At 33.4% G+C, this 14,069-nt stretch overlaps 1 protein-coding gene across 50 annotated transcripts in view; it reads left to right on the top strand.

Moving 5' to 3' along the window:
• Window positions 1–14,069, top strand: part of ASPH (aspartate beta-hydroxylase) — a 213,598-nt gene that overhangs the window by 22,134 nt on the left and 177,395 nt on the right. For 24 of the 50 annotated variants that reach the window (XM_519784.8, XM_063817143.1, XM_063817142.1 and 21 more), the window contains exons 2-3: window positions 8,234–8,383; window positions 11,389–11,457. In XM_519784.8, coding sequence (XP_519784.7) covers window positions 8,234–8,383; window positions 11,389–11,457 — 219 coding nt within the window. Of the gene's footprint in view, window positions 1–2,562; window positions 2,735–8,233; window positions 8,384–9,940; window positions 9,986–11,388; window positions 11,458–14,069 lie in introns of those variants that run through there. The other 26 variants (XM_009455442.5, XM_016959514.4, XM_016959513.4 and 23 more) reach the window with 6 other exon arrangements.

Genomic DNA, 14,069 nt, shown 5'->3' with positions numbered 1-14,069 from the left:
GCTAAAGTTTTAAAAACATGATTTACTATATGCAAATTAAGTTTATTTTTAAACTTTTCATAAACATTCTCCATCATAAAAATGAATTGTCATTATAAGAGGCAGTTGTTCAGAATTCAGAATTTATTGTTCTTTAAAAAGTGTTATGATAGATTAAATGATATTTCAGAGGGTTTTTTCCTGATCTCCATATCTAAAATATCAGGTATGTCATTGTCATTGTGAACTGAGGAGGAAAGACATTTTTATCAAAATAACTATTCAATTATTGCAAAAGACAAAAGATTAACTAGAGGACTTGTGAAAGTGCTTGATAAAGATTTGTCAAGGAGAAATAATTGGAGCTGTGTTGAAGAAGTCTTGGGGTAAGGTATAATCACATTTTAATAGCTGTGATTCCTACAGTTTGACGTTTAGCTGTAGACATTCTGTAATTTGGAGTGGAGCTGACCTTGCACAGGCCAGTAAAGAGAGGAGAAGAAACCCTACCAGCTCCAGCAGTTGCAGGGGCAGATGGGATTATGAAACGAGCTCTAAATTGGGTGTAAGGTTATTTATGCACTAGTCACGATTGAATCAATAGAAGTTTGTTTCACTGATGACTCCAACAAATATTTGCATGCCTAGTTTGTGCGGAGACCCATTTTATAAGCAAGGAAATTCAGGCCTAGAAGTCTGATGACTTCCCCCAAATCAAATTTAATGGAGAAGCCGTGAAGCAAATCCAGGTGTCTAAGTATGAAAGCATACCAAGCTGCCTGCTGGATCAGTGTAGGGGTTTGGTTTCTAGTGGTCTCACCCATGGGGGTATCGTGTTGCTGTCATTCTCCCTCCAAAAACAACACAATGAAAGGAAGCTTCCAGAATATTTGTCTTAATAAATTTGTATGGTGACGAAATGGTGGGTCACCTTAAAACCCTGTCAACAAGTGATTCATTATCATTTAACAATTTAGCAAGCACTAAGTTTAGTGGGACAGATCTTTGAAGAAAATAATGGGGGAAAGGACGCTTGGCCAGAGGGCACCTGAGACCATTTTGTTTAGTTGGCCATGATGTCTACCTACTTCACTCTGTCCTAAACCTGGACCATCAAATGTTGGTACCATAGGTTGCAGACTATGGTACCAACCTCATAAGGCTTTATCTTACCGTGCATTCAATAGTTTCACTGGACAGAAAGTGATCTTCCCTTTGAGACTAGGCACACCATATTTACAAAGTGACATATCAAGAGTATATTGTTTGCTTTTGATAAAAACTGCCCCTAAAACAGGCATCTGAGGAAAGAATCCCTTCTATAATTTAGTGTTTTGTTCCTTTTTGGAACTAGTAAATATCAATAGTAATAAGGTTAATAATACTAGAGTAACACCTCATTTATTTGATATTATAAAAGGATAGATAAAATATTGCTAATAATTTAATATTGTAGTTAACACTTAGCTTTGAATATATGTGTTTCAGTGTACACACACACACACACACACACACTCTCAGACGGATTTAATTTTTATGGCCCTTTTTGAAAAATTGATCTAGTGGTGTATTTTTTAAAAATGTGCATATCCTTTTAACAAGAATTTCATTTTTTCTTCCAGAAGAATATATTGGCAATATATTCTTGCCTTAAGCCACTGGAAATTACTAGTAGTATTCAAAGCTTTTAAATGTTTAATTTGCTTGTGAAGCTTTAAATTTGAGTGAAAAATTTAGTCTTATAAACAACTTAGAAAGGTTGCTGCCTGCTCTAGATACTATTTGTGCTAAATTAATTTAGTATACTAATCAGAACTCTAATGAATTCTGTGAACTGCTAATGTTAGATCAGTGAATAAATGGCTGATTTTATTTCCTAGAAGAGAATGTTTGGAGATGAGGTTGGGGAGAAGTTGAAAAAAAAAATCAGAATGTGGTTGTGTAATCTTTTCCTAGTTCCCTTTCAAGATGATCTTTCCCAGGTCATTATTCTTACTCCTGAAGATTTTTCTTTCCCTCTCCTCACCTCCCAGCCTTCCTTCTATTTCTTTCCTTCCCACCAGTCCTCTGTCCCTCCTTTTCTAGTGAAACATTTTATGTTGGTGCTTTATTTTTGCTGTTGGAGGAATTATTCCTGGGATGGTGTCTGTGAGTAAGAATTCTAGAGCATTAATTAATTTCTTACTATGTATGGTTTTGTTTCATTCAAGCAATCTAATGGTCTTTCCTTGTAGCCATTTTGTTAGATTCTGAAGGGCCAAATCAAGCTGTTTCTGGGCTTGGGACCATATTTTATAGCAAGACTTGTTTGAGTTTTCAATGAATTGGTGCTTAAGCTAAAGCCGTTAAAGCCTGCTTCCAAGAAAACAAAACTGGCAGCACAGTTTGTTCCATTTCATTTTTTTTCAGCATGCTTGATTTTTTAGGGGTTGGAGTTAGCTAGGACCAACTGGGAAAAGAATCCCGTAAGTGGGAGAAAGGCTGTGGTGTTGTTAGGGAGTGCACTTCAGCCTAAGTGGTGATTAGCAGCATTTAGCCTCTAAAAATAACTGGTGAGCAGAGTTCGTAGTCAGGTCCAATTTCAGTTCTAGAGGCCCTTACAGTGCAGGGATTGGCCAGTCTCAAGCTCTGGTAGGCAAGTGCATGCAGTGTGCCTAAAACCTGCCAGCAGTACTTTTGAGTTTTTGTTTTGTTTTGTTTTACTTTAGCATTTATTATTCATGGATTGAAGAAATCAAAATGGCTGAAGATAAAGGTATATTTTTGTTATTTAGGCTAAAAGTGGCTTTAGATCTAGCTGACAACTTTTCACTTTATTTTCAGTGGTGCTCTGTTAAAATATTTTTGGCTAAGTGCTTTGACTGCACTGTCTGCATTTTCTATTTTGAACTCCCGGAGATACTGACTTTTCATAGTAGCTGAATATTTCATTGAATAATCTGTCTTTAATCCGAATATGTTTTGGTGTCTTAATTTAGATGATCTTTTAGTATGTTGTACTACTGGAGGCTGCATTTTACAAACTTCAAAAAATGTACAAGCTCTCTTCTTATTCTTATAAGTTAATTACAATGAATTTAAAGAATTATCTATATTTAGATTTTATATAAAATTATAGGAGATATAAATTCAGTCTCATATTAATGAACAGACTTACCTGGTTCAAGCAAGGACTTACCATTTATGGAAAGTGACCTACTTTTATGTGAAGCAGACAATAAATGCAAAGAAAAAACACAAGGGTTTTATTTTGATTTTAAATTGACTTTTTAACTTTGAAGTATTCTTTAACTATGTATTGAATTTAATGTTTTGTATATATTTGCTTTTGCTTTACTTTGTAAATTAAGATAGTCTTTCCATTAATTGAAAGACTGCATTCACTCATTATGTTGAAGATTTATAAAAGAAAAGAATAGATGTATGAAAACTGCTTCTAACTCTCAGCTGTCTAATCAGCAACTGAAAGGATTCTTCGATTAGGATAGAGAATATAAGCATGTACTATGTGAATACTGTTTGAATAATTGGTGAGAATGGGTCACTTGACTCGTCTGATAAAGTGCTTCATGTAGCCATGAAGAAGAATATGAGATATGTATCTGACTTTTAGTTCTTTTGGAAGACATTTCTCCCCTCTTGTGGATTAGGTAATCCATGTAGTTAGGAAAAATCAGCTGTTGCATCTGACGCACTTTTAACAGTTTTTGATTCCCAAAGGGTGACATTTTATAGCATGGAAAAATAATCAGTTTGATGGGTTGCTTGACAGTTTTTGTGTTTTTCAAAAAACTTTAAATGTATAGAGTTTATGTGTAAATATGAAATTCCCAACATAATGCTAACTAAAACTTATAAATGATCTATAATTCAGTTAGTAGTAGGCCAGTGAAGTAGCTGGTGACTGTTCAAGTGCTGGGGTTCATCTTCTTGTCTCCCTTTCCTCAACCAAATAAATAAAACTACACATTGCCCTTCCCCTGGCTTTTGTTTTGGAGAGTCTTCATTTTGGACTGTTGCTTGCCATAGTAATTTCTGTGTTTGGTGGTATGTGGGAACATTTTCTGATTTGGAGGTCATGTACTTTTGATGGAATAACATGGGAAAAAATGAATCGCATCGTTCTTGCAGTATTCTTAAACCCCAGTAAAAATCCGTTTTGACTGATCCCGGAACTACAGGTTGAACATGAAGCCAGAAAATGAAATGAAGACTTAGATTTATTCTGATCTTAGAAAATAGGGACATCTACTAGATGTTCTTCCCAAATACCTTTGGAACAAGATACTGGTTTCAGATTTGCTTAGGGAGTTGTAAACCCTCTTAAGGGTTTGTCTTACCATGCGTTCATCAGTTTCATTGGACAGAAACTGATCTGCCCTTTGGGACTAGGCACAGCATATTTACCAAATGACATATCAAGAGTATATTGTTTGCTGTCGATAAAAACTGCCCCTAAAAAAGGTGTCTTAAAAAAGAATCCCTTCCATAACTTAGTATTTTGTTCCTTTGTGGAACTAGTAAATATCAACAGTAGTAAGGTTAATAATACTAGAGTAACAGCTCATTTATTTGATATTAAAAAGGGATATATAAAATATTGCTGATAATATATTCTAGTTAAGAAACATTTAGCTTTTAAAGTAATAAATCTCTTTACTAAAAACTACTTTGAATGAAAATCTTCCTAAGATTTATTATACATTTCTTCTATGTTTTAATGGCAGAATCAATGTGAAACCAGTTACTGTCTTGTACTGAAGATTATTTGAAGGACTGTCAGGGATTCTGCCTGAAAGTTTCAATCATAAATGACTTCCCACCACTCAGCTTTTCTGTGTTCCTGGGCCTGCTTTTGCTGAGAGATCTGTGCACTCGATAGGCTTTTCCTCTGTCACCACTCTGTTGCTTTGACTCATTTGAGTTAGATTGTGTCTGAAATGTAGAGTTTTGTGCATAGAGCTAGAAAACTTAATTGAAGTTGTTAGAATCACATCTAAAATAAAAATGTAAACAAATTCTAGGTAAAGGTGTATTTTTTACTGTGTTTGGCTGTCTCCTTCCCATCTCAATCCCTTGCTGTTTTGGTGCATGCATTCATTTTTTAGAAAAAATATTTTGTCTACTTTTCCCTTATATTTAGTGTTACAGTCAATAACTTAAATGAGTATCACTGAGTTAACTTGGATAAATGATAATTTCCTTTTCAGAATCTCAGAAATTTTTCTCCTCCATTTCCCTTTAAGAGAGATAGAAATGGAGAAATGATTAAAATTTGAATTCAAGCTATTACTTTGTTTTATTAGCTATTTCATTATAGACTTTTAAATTTTTTTTTAAGAAAGGGTCTTGCTTTGTTGCCCAGGCTGGAGTATAATGGTGCAATCATAGCTCCCTGCAGTATAGGCTTATTTTAAGTAATATCATCTTGGGTATCTGTTTGGCCACATACTCATTATAAAAACTTAATTATTGGGTAAAAGTATCTGATATTCATGTACTGAATAAAAATGTTGGATGAATGGAAAGATGAACTATATTTGTTTAGCTTTGCTGTTTTCCAGTTAATGAGGAAAAATACAAGAGACTGGTATCAGCTACAGAATGTTCAAGAGGACATAAGACAAGAACCCAGTTTTACTGAAGTTTTAGCATTCCTTTTACCAAAAAAAAATTCAATTTGATTCTTAGAGGCAATAAGTAGCAAAGGCAGGAAATTCTTAGTCATTAGCTACTATAATTCCATATTTAGAGTATGTGGATATTTTGGAAGGTAGTATTTTTGTTAAACTTAGTGTTGTACACAAATGGATTTGTACGCATATGCCTGTATGTTATATAGAAATAAGCGTTCTTTTTTGGATACAGTGTTAGAAAATAAGTCTTTCTGTTTATAAAAATGTAGTGAATTAGACATACAAAACTGTTTCTGAATCTGTGGTGCTTCCTGACCTCACAGAAGCTTACTCACTTTCGTAAATCTTTTTTTCTTCAAATTTTAGTAGTGGTTTAATTTGTATTTTTCTTTTTATGCTTACAACACATAAAAATTTTGAAAACCACCATTTCCCTCTACCAACATTGCAGACATTCTCACCCAATCTTCTCCTGCCATGGCTGTGTTTCAGGTAATGATACCTATTTGAAGTTGATTTAATCTGCAACAATAGGATCTATGCCCAGCAAGTATTTTTATTTAATACATAAATTATGTTTTTATATAGCCAGCTTTTATATAGATCACATTAGAAACAAAGTTGATGACCATTTGTCATTTGGTAAGCATACTTTATGAATTTACCATATTATTTGCAACTCTGGTTCTGAGGGATCCATTAATATTTAAAGAATGTCAGAAAAAGGAATTACTTGACGTTTTAAGAATTACCCAGCACTTTGAGAGGCCGAGGTGGGCGGATCACTTGAGGTCAGGAGTTCAAGACCAGCCTGGCCAATATGGTGAAACCCTGTCTCTACTAAAAATACAAAAATCAGCCAGGTGTGATGGCAGGTGCCTGTAATACCAGTTACTCAGGAGGCTGAGGCAGGAGAATCCCTTGAACCTGGGAGGCGGAGGTTGCAGTGAACCGAGATCATGCTAGTGCACTACAGCCTGGGTGACAAAGGGAGACCATGTCTCAAAAAAAAAAAAGAAAATTTATCTACATGTAGGCATGTAGATAAATATATGTATATGTTTGAGTGTACATATATATACTCAGATGGATTTAGTTTTTATGGCCCCTTTTGAAAAACTGATCTAGTGGTGTATTTTTAAAAAATGCGTATATCCTTTTAACACAAAGAATTTCATTTTTTCTTCCAGAAGAATATATTGGCAATATATTCTTGACTTGAGCCGCTGGAAATTACTAATAGTATTCTGTAATTAGAATTGGACTTAGAAGTCAAAGGGCAAGTTCTAGATTAGAGCTAGTGGGGTTTTTTGAAATTGTGTAATTTGGCCCACTGATTAGAGATTAAGGAACTCAGAGCTGTAGAGATGAGAGTATGTTCTTAGTTCTACCCAACTTGTACTGGTGACTTTGGGAGAATCATTTCATGTTTCACTTATAAAACAGATAATTATTCCTGTCCTTCTTCTTGTTGGTTCTAACCCAGGAACTGCCCCTGAAGGGAACATGCGGAAATGTCTGGGGATGTTTTTTTTGTCGTAAGCCTTGACAGCTCCTTGCCTTTGAGTCCAGGGGAAACCAGGGATGCCAGAAATCTTGCAATGTGAGGAACAGGTGCACAGGATGAAACATTGTCCTGCATAAACATCCAGAAATGCCCTCTGTAGAAATAGTGGCAGGACACCGTGAGGATCACCGGCAGCAAAGCACATGAAAGCACTTTGATGGCGACTCTACCTGCCACACAAATGGGAGACACCGCCCTGGCCTTCCATCATCTGTTTGATAAACTTTTCCTCTTCTCAGAAGGCATTTTGGGATATTATTTATTCTTTTTATTTATTAATATATGTATTATATTCCTTTTTCTGGGAAATTTGAATATTGTATATCTTTTTAAGGGCAGTGTTGACTATTTTCTGTTAATATCAAATCATTTTTGTTTATTTTTGGCTGTAAGAAGAATATTTACAAAAGAATATAAGGTATATTAAGCATATCAAATGCGATAAATGACACTTTAGGTGGACAGCAGTTTACAAAGCTGTTTCCTGCAGTGAGACCAATTGTGAATGAGCCTTTTCCTGTTTCCTTAGGCCTCAACGGATCTTGTAAAGGAGTAGGAATGGATTGTGCTGTTTCACTTTTCTGTCCTTTTCTCTCTGGCTAAGAATATGGAATGGTTTAGGGGGAGATATTTTCTTCTGTGTGTTAACAGAGTTTTTAAGTTTCTGCAGAAATGAAATGGGACGGAGAAAAGGATTTGGCTACATTTTTATGTGATTTCATTAAGTTGTTTATGTGCTCTGCCTTTGGAAAGAGGTAATATTCAGGTCATTTTGATGAGTAACTTGAATGGAATATACATATTATACTAAATCTTTAAAAAAATTCAGGAGTTTATTTCCTGCACTACTTCAAAGTTAGTGTTGCATCTAAACAATCTTTTCTGTTTTCAGAAATATTTTGTGTGATGTGTTTTGAGAATTTAACTGGAAACTGTTTTTGAAATGATCTATCATTGTACATAATCCCAAATTATTGGAGAAATAATTGTGAGAATAGGTGTTCAGTAAAGTGTTTTCTTCTTATGATATCTTACATTTATTTCTAAACAGAGACAAAGCATGGAGGACACAAGAACGGGAGGAAAGGCGGACTCTCAGGAACTTCATTCTTCACGTGGTTTATGGTGATTGCATTGCTGGGCGTCTGGACGTCTGTAGCTGTCGTTTGGTTTGATCTTGTTGACTATGAGGAAGTTCTAGGTAAGAATTTTGATATCCTTATGTGAATTTGTAAGGGAGCAAGTGACATCTCTTAGGAGTCTTGAATATTTGTTATCATCTTTCTGGTACTGGTAATTTCTATAGCCTTTCAGTGGTTCTCAATAGAGTGAGGCTGAAAGGGGATATGAAGAGGGTTACCTTGGAGTATTGTCTTTTGAACTTCTTTAAATGTGACCTGTAGGTTTTTGAAAAAAGGCTTTATATTGTATGTCTGTCACACAGGGAGAAGTTTTATCAAACAGTACTCATTCTCACTATATGCAGTACTTTTTGATTTCTATTCAATTTTGTTATATTATAAATTTTAAAAATACTTGATCATGAGCCATTACATTTATTTAAGGACTTGCTAATGGATCATAACCACACAATATGCAAAACTCTTCCTTAGAGAGGGTTTTCAAAGTACACCCTTCTGTGTCTCTGTTGGGATGGGATGAGTACGTGTACACACATATAGGTACTGGATGGGTGTGCTGAGATAGGCATTTGTAGATATTATTGTGTGTGTGTAGGTGTGATCTGTGTGCTGTTCTGAGGAAGTTGCTGTGGTCCTTCTGATAGTGTCCTTTCTCCACCTTTTTCCTTTTCTGTAATCACTGAAGTTTTTCATGATTTTTTACATTAATGATTCTGTTATTTTTGGAGTCACATTCTCCTTCACTTCCCCAAAAATCTTTTTTTAAACTGAAATAAAATTCAATATTATATATATTTGAATGTGTACAATTCAGTTTTTTTTTTTTACTATATTCATCGTTTTATATACCCATCAGCATTATCTAGTTCCAGATTATTTTTGTTACCCCCTTCCCCTAAATACCCAAACTCTTCCTCTTTCCCTCTCCTGGGAAACACTAATCTACTTTCTGTGTCTGTGCTTTTGTTTATTCTGGGCATTTCGAGTAATGGAACCATACATTATATGGTCTTTTGTATCTGCCTTTTTGCACTTAGCATAATGTTTTTAAAGTTCAGTACTTCATTTTATGGCTGCATAATATTCCATCATATGGACACACCACATTTTGGTTATCTGTTTATCAGTGATGGACATTTGGGTTGTTTCCACTTTTTGGCTATTGTGAATAATGGTCCTTCTCTTTAGTAATCCAGTGAAAGATGTGGACCTGTCACTGGAAAAAATGCACACTTGTGTCTATGTACAATGTTGCATGGGTGATATCCCCTTGCATTGGACCTCCTGTGCTTCTGCTTTACTTGTCAAATTATAGACATATTTTTGGGGGGAAAGGGCAAACAAATTTTTGGCTGTAGGAATAACAAAATATGCTTATTTGTAATCTGTCTTTCATTGAAGTTTTTCATTTTCATTACTTTAAAGAAAGTGTCTCTGGATAGATTGACAGACCAACTGAGGGAGAATTTTAGTTTGGAGACAAATTTCTGAGTAGATCTATGCTTTGACTGACTTACAGTGATATGTTGTTAGGGAATGTATCTTAAAAGAGGACACTTTAAGTATTTGTACCTTTAAGCACAAATAACAATTTTCATGTTTTTACATGCATGCAGCCAAAGCAAAGGACTTCCGTTATAACTTATCAGAGGTGCTTCAAGGTAGGCTATTGGAGTTGCATTTCAAGTCTACGTGTGTTACTCTCTAATGGCTCATCCTTTTTCTACTAATTTAGTTATTATCTACATCAGAATATAAGTGATAGGACCAATTTCCCATTATGGGTTTGTCAGAAAGGATAGTATTTTCTATCTTTTACTGTTTCTTGAATTCTGTACTCTGCATAGCCTTGATTAGTACTTTTTGTTTTCTTAGCAGTTGAAATAACATCCTTATCTCTTCTTTCATCATAATCATTTTAAATGTGTATGTGTTTGCTAAGTCAGACTTCTATATAGCAAGTTAACCATTTTCCTAGGTAGAGCAAGGGCTCTGGGGAGATAAAGATTGATCAGAACTAATCTGAGCCAAAATTTCTGCCTGTTCTTCTGTAATTTTTTAATGTACTTTGTGTTAAAGAAATGATAACAATTGCCAAAATTTTTTTTTTAGTACTAATGCTGTATTTGAGAATGCTGTTTAAAAAATTGCTGTACGTTAACATTATTATGTTTCTCCACAGTCATTGTCCAGTAATGAATTAGAATCATGTAGATTTTAGGATGCTTTTTTAGGGAGTTGAATATATTTGACTTTTTGAAATGCTAAACAAAATAACAGTGTTCCTTATGATAAAGCACTAAAGCCTAAAAACATTTTCTGTTCATCAGGAGGAAAGGTTTTGGTAGTATTGTCTTCTCAGCATATCTGTTTTAAGCCCTTTTTTTCTTAGTATAGATCGCCTGTGCTGATTAAGTTAAGTAGAATAATCATAAGTTTTCCTTTATGATTTCCGAAGCCTCCAGTTTTATATACTTTATTTCCAGAATGATCTTTTATTTTTAAAGGTTAATTCATGATATTTCTGTTATAAGTCATGATTGTAAAATATAAAATTAATGATTTTTTAATTTTTAGTACTTAGATTCTATGTTAATCTATTTACATTTGGTCTTTATTTGAGGCTTGGTTGTTTCTTTTGGTTCAGATATTGATAGTGTGATGAAATTTCATGCTTTAGAAACATTAAATTTCAAGTGACTTAGGAATGCATCAATATTATTTCATATATGCTAAAAACTTTACCAAGAATATTTTTAGCAGTATAATAAAAATTATTCTGAACTAATTAGATCAGGATGTTGTTCAATCTTTAAAGATAATGCTGTGTCAGTTTTATTTCATAGAATTTATTAGCTGAACATTTCCTGACTCTCTTAACTGAATTGCTTGCTATTTTTAGGTAAGATATTCATTTGACACTGCTTTGCAGGATTAAAAGAGCAAAGAATTGTATTAATTGGTAACATTTATGACTGAGTTGCATGACTTCACTAAGTTGTAATACCTTATTAAATTTCTTTTCTTTTTTATTCCCATATCCATCATTTCTCCCCTATTATAGGAAAACTAGGAATCTATGATGCTGATGGTGATGGAGATTTTGATGTGGATGATGCCAAAGTTTTATTAGGCAAGTACACATTTTATGTTTTTTGTTAGTGGTGATAAAACGCTGGAAACAATTATTTTTGCTTTAATAATATCTATCTCAATAGTATATATCTTACAGGAGACTTTTCTCCCTTAAATCATATATTTCATTACTGTTAAAATTTTAAATGGCTTATTTTTCCACACTCTTTCATGTCAATTTACTTTTATCAATGAATAAGTGTATATCTCTTACACATATCTTTTGATAAGTATAATAATTTCATGTGTATTTCCAGATTTAAAGTACTTCTTATTCTGAACTTAGAATTTGAATAGATAATATCCTAGTCTGTTTTTAGATATGGTAATTATAGCCATTTTTCATTAATATTACACATTCACTTCCATTTCAAAATGTAAATTTCTACAGGCTTACATAAATTAATGATGAAATAAAATTGATAATAAACATCTTAAAATGTCCCATGCATATTTTAACGGTAGCATTAAAATATGAACTCCTGGTCTTTTGACCCAGTGTCTTTATTTTGGAAGTCTTGGACCCTTCTCTTTCATTATCAGAATTACTTGTCTTTATCAGAGATGTTTCTTGTAATAAATAACAATGTGGTATTCCCTTATTTGTTTTAAAGTGCTGTCTTGCTGGAAAGAATGGTGTTAATTTCAATATGCAAATTTTATATAATCTGGCCTGGTGAGACTTCTTTTGCTTTTGTATGTAGCATAATATATGTTAAAACTTTTTATATAAGAGTCTTTAGAAAAATAATGGATATGGCATGATATTATACACTAAGCTTATAAAATAATGACCCAAATAAATTATTCTTAGTTACACTGTTTTGTGTATATTTATTAGACATGAAAACATGGTAGGATGCCACATCTGTAACTAGTGAAACTGCTTTTAGTAGATTAATTCCACCTCCTTATGAAATAAAGTTCTAAATATGAAAATAGAGTTTTAGTTGTGATTAAAGGTAATAAACCTTCCTAATGTTGACCTGTGTTGGTGTTTTTTTGTTTTTGTTTTTTTTTATTATTGCCCATTGGGAATTAGTGTTTGTGCATCGAAACTTATTATGAAATTTCTTGTCTTAACTTTAATGAAATTTTCAATGTAGTCCTGTCATTGTGTATCTATATTTGAGTTTCTCTAAATATATTAAATCCTCAGATGACTATAATCTTAGGCGTGTAAAAGAAACAAAATTATGTAGAACTTATCAGAATGATGTTAATTTGCTTGCCTATAAATGGTTTATTACTTCATTATATTACTTTAAATGACACATTCTGAATAGCAAAGCTTTTTATTTTAAAGATAAAATAAAATGTGGGCCAAGTTCCCTCATTTTTAGAAATATTACTCTCATATACTGCATTTTATTGATTTTTATTTGTTTGTTTGTTTTTGCTTAAAACCAGCTATGTGGTCTGTCAGGAAATGCCATTAGAAATTAAAATGTGGTATTTCTTTGATAAAACACACTGATTTCTATAGCAAACTATTACCTTAACTTGATTTTTGGTGTATTTGAGATTTCAAAAGGTCATCCCCTTTAAGGTTTTTAACCTACCATTAAGAAACTAATTAATTGTAACTTTGAATATTGCTGTTTGCAGGTATAGTGTGAGGAACTCATAAATTGTGCCATTTATAAGAATTATACACTTGGAGGTGGAACTAAATTTGGTGAATATCAAGGTTTATTTTGGTAACTTTACTAATAAATGCATAAAGACAGATCAGATAAAGCTACATAAATACTTTTTTACTCTTCCTGTACTAGTTTGCAGTTGGCTTGTGGCTTCAGTACAGATGAAACAAACCAAAGGTGAAATGTTAGGCTTACTTATCACCTCTAATCTTATTTCATAGCGTTTGAGTTCTCTGCATGAAATGCAACCTTAACTTGAATTGAGTTTTATGACTAAAGTTCTTTTCTGGTTTGTGAGATTATTGTAGTTTAGTGGTGCCTCTGTTACTGGAAGGTTACTGCAAAGACAGCCTGGTGAAATTGTTGGGAGTACAGAGGCTTTAATGGGTTCTTTGAGGTCAGGTAGAGGTTATGGGGGGAGCACTACAGTGAGCATATACCCAAAATGAAGCCAGACTTCCAAGGTACATTCTCACTGGAGAGGGAGCTTAATGGTAAAGTTTAAACTTTAAGGGTTTAGGTTTTAGATTAAGGCCCAGGAGATCCAAGGGGAAGGAGGAGGGTAGGAAATCAGAGATAAGAGGAGCTGTTGGCATCGCAGGTATAGTAATAATTAAGATATGTTAAACTTTCATAGGATTTTGCATTTATTTCATAAGTTTTTTTTTCTAGATTCTTAAATCTGCATATATCTAAATCTTATAAATTTGGGGAAATGTACACATTTACATGGTACATTTCACTCAATTTTAGAGTTTGGCTTTTCTTGTGAAATAGAATTAAATATATGTGAGTAAATCAAGACCCCTAACCATCATTAATTTTATTATTTGATTATTTCTGTCCAAGGCCCTTCTGATTCTTTGAAAGTGTGCTAAGCCCATTTTTCTTCATTTACATACCTTCTTATTTTTGTGGCCAAATTAACTAAAATATAGGTGTCTTTGGTTGTAGTTCAGATTATTGA

This window comes from Pan troglodytes, chromosome 7 (genome assembly GCF_028858775.2).
Source record: "Pan troglodytes isolate AG18354 chromosome 7, NHGRI_mPanTro3-v2.0_pri, whole genome shotgun sequence".
Lineage (NCBI taxonomy): Eukaryota > Metazoa > Chordata > Mammalia > Primates > Hominidae > Pan > Pan troglodytes.
Note: the sequence above shows the minus strand (reverse complement) of the source record. Positions and strands in the feature narration are given on the sequence as shown.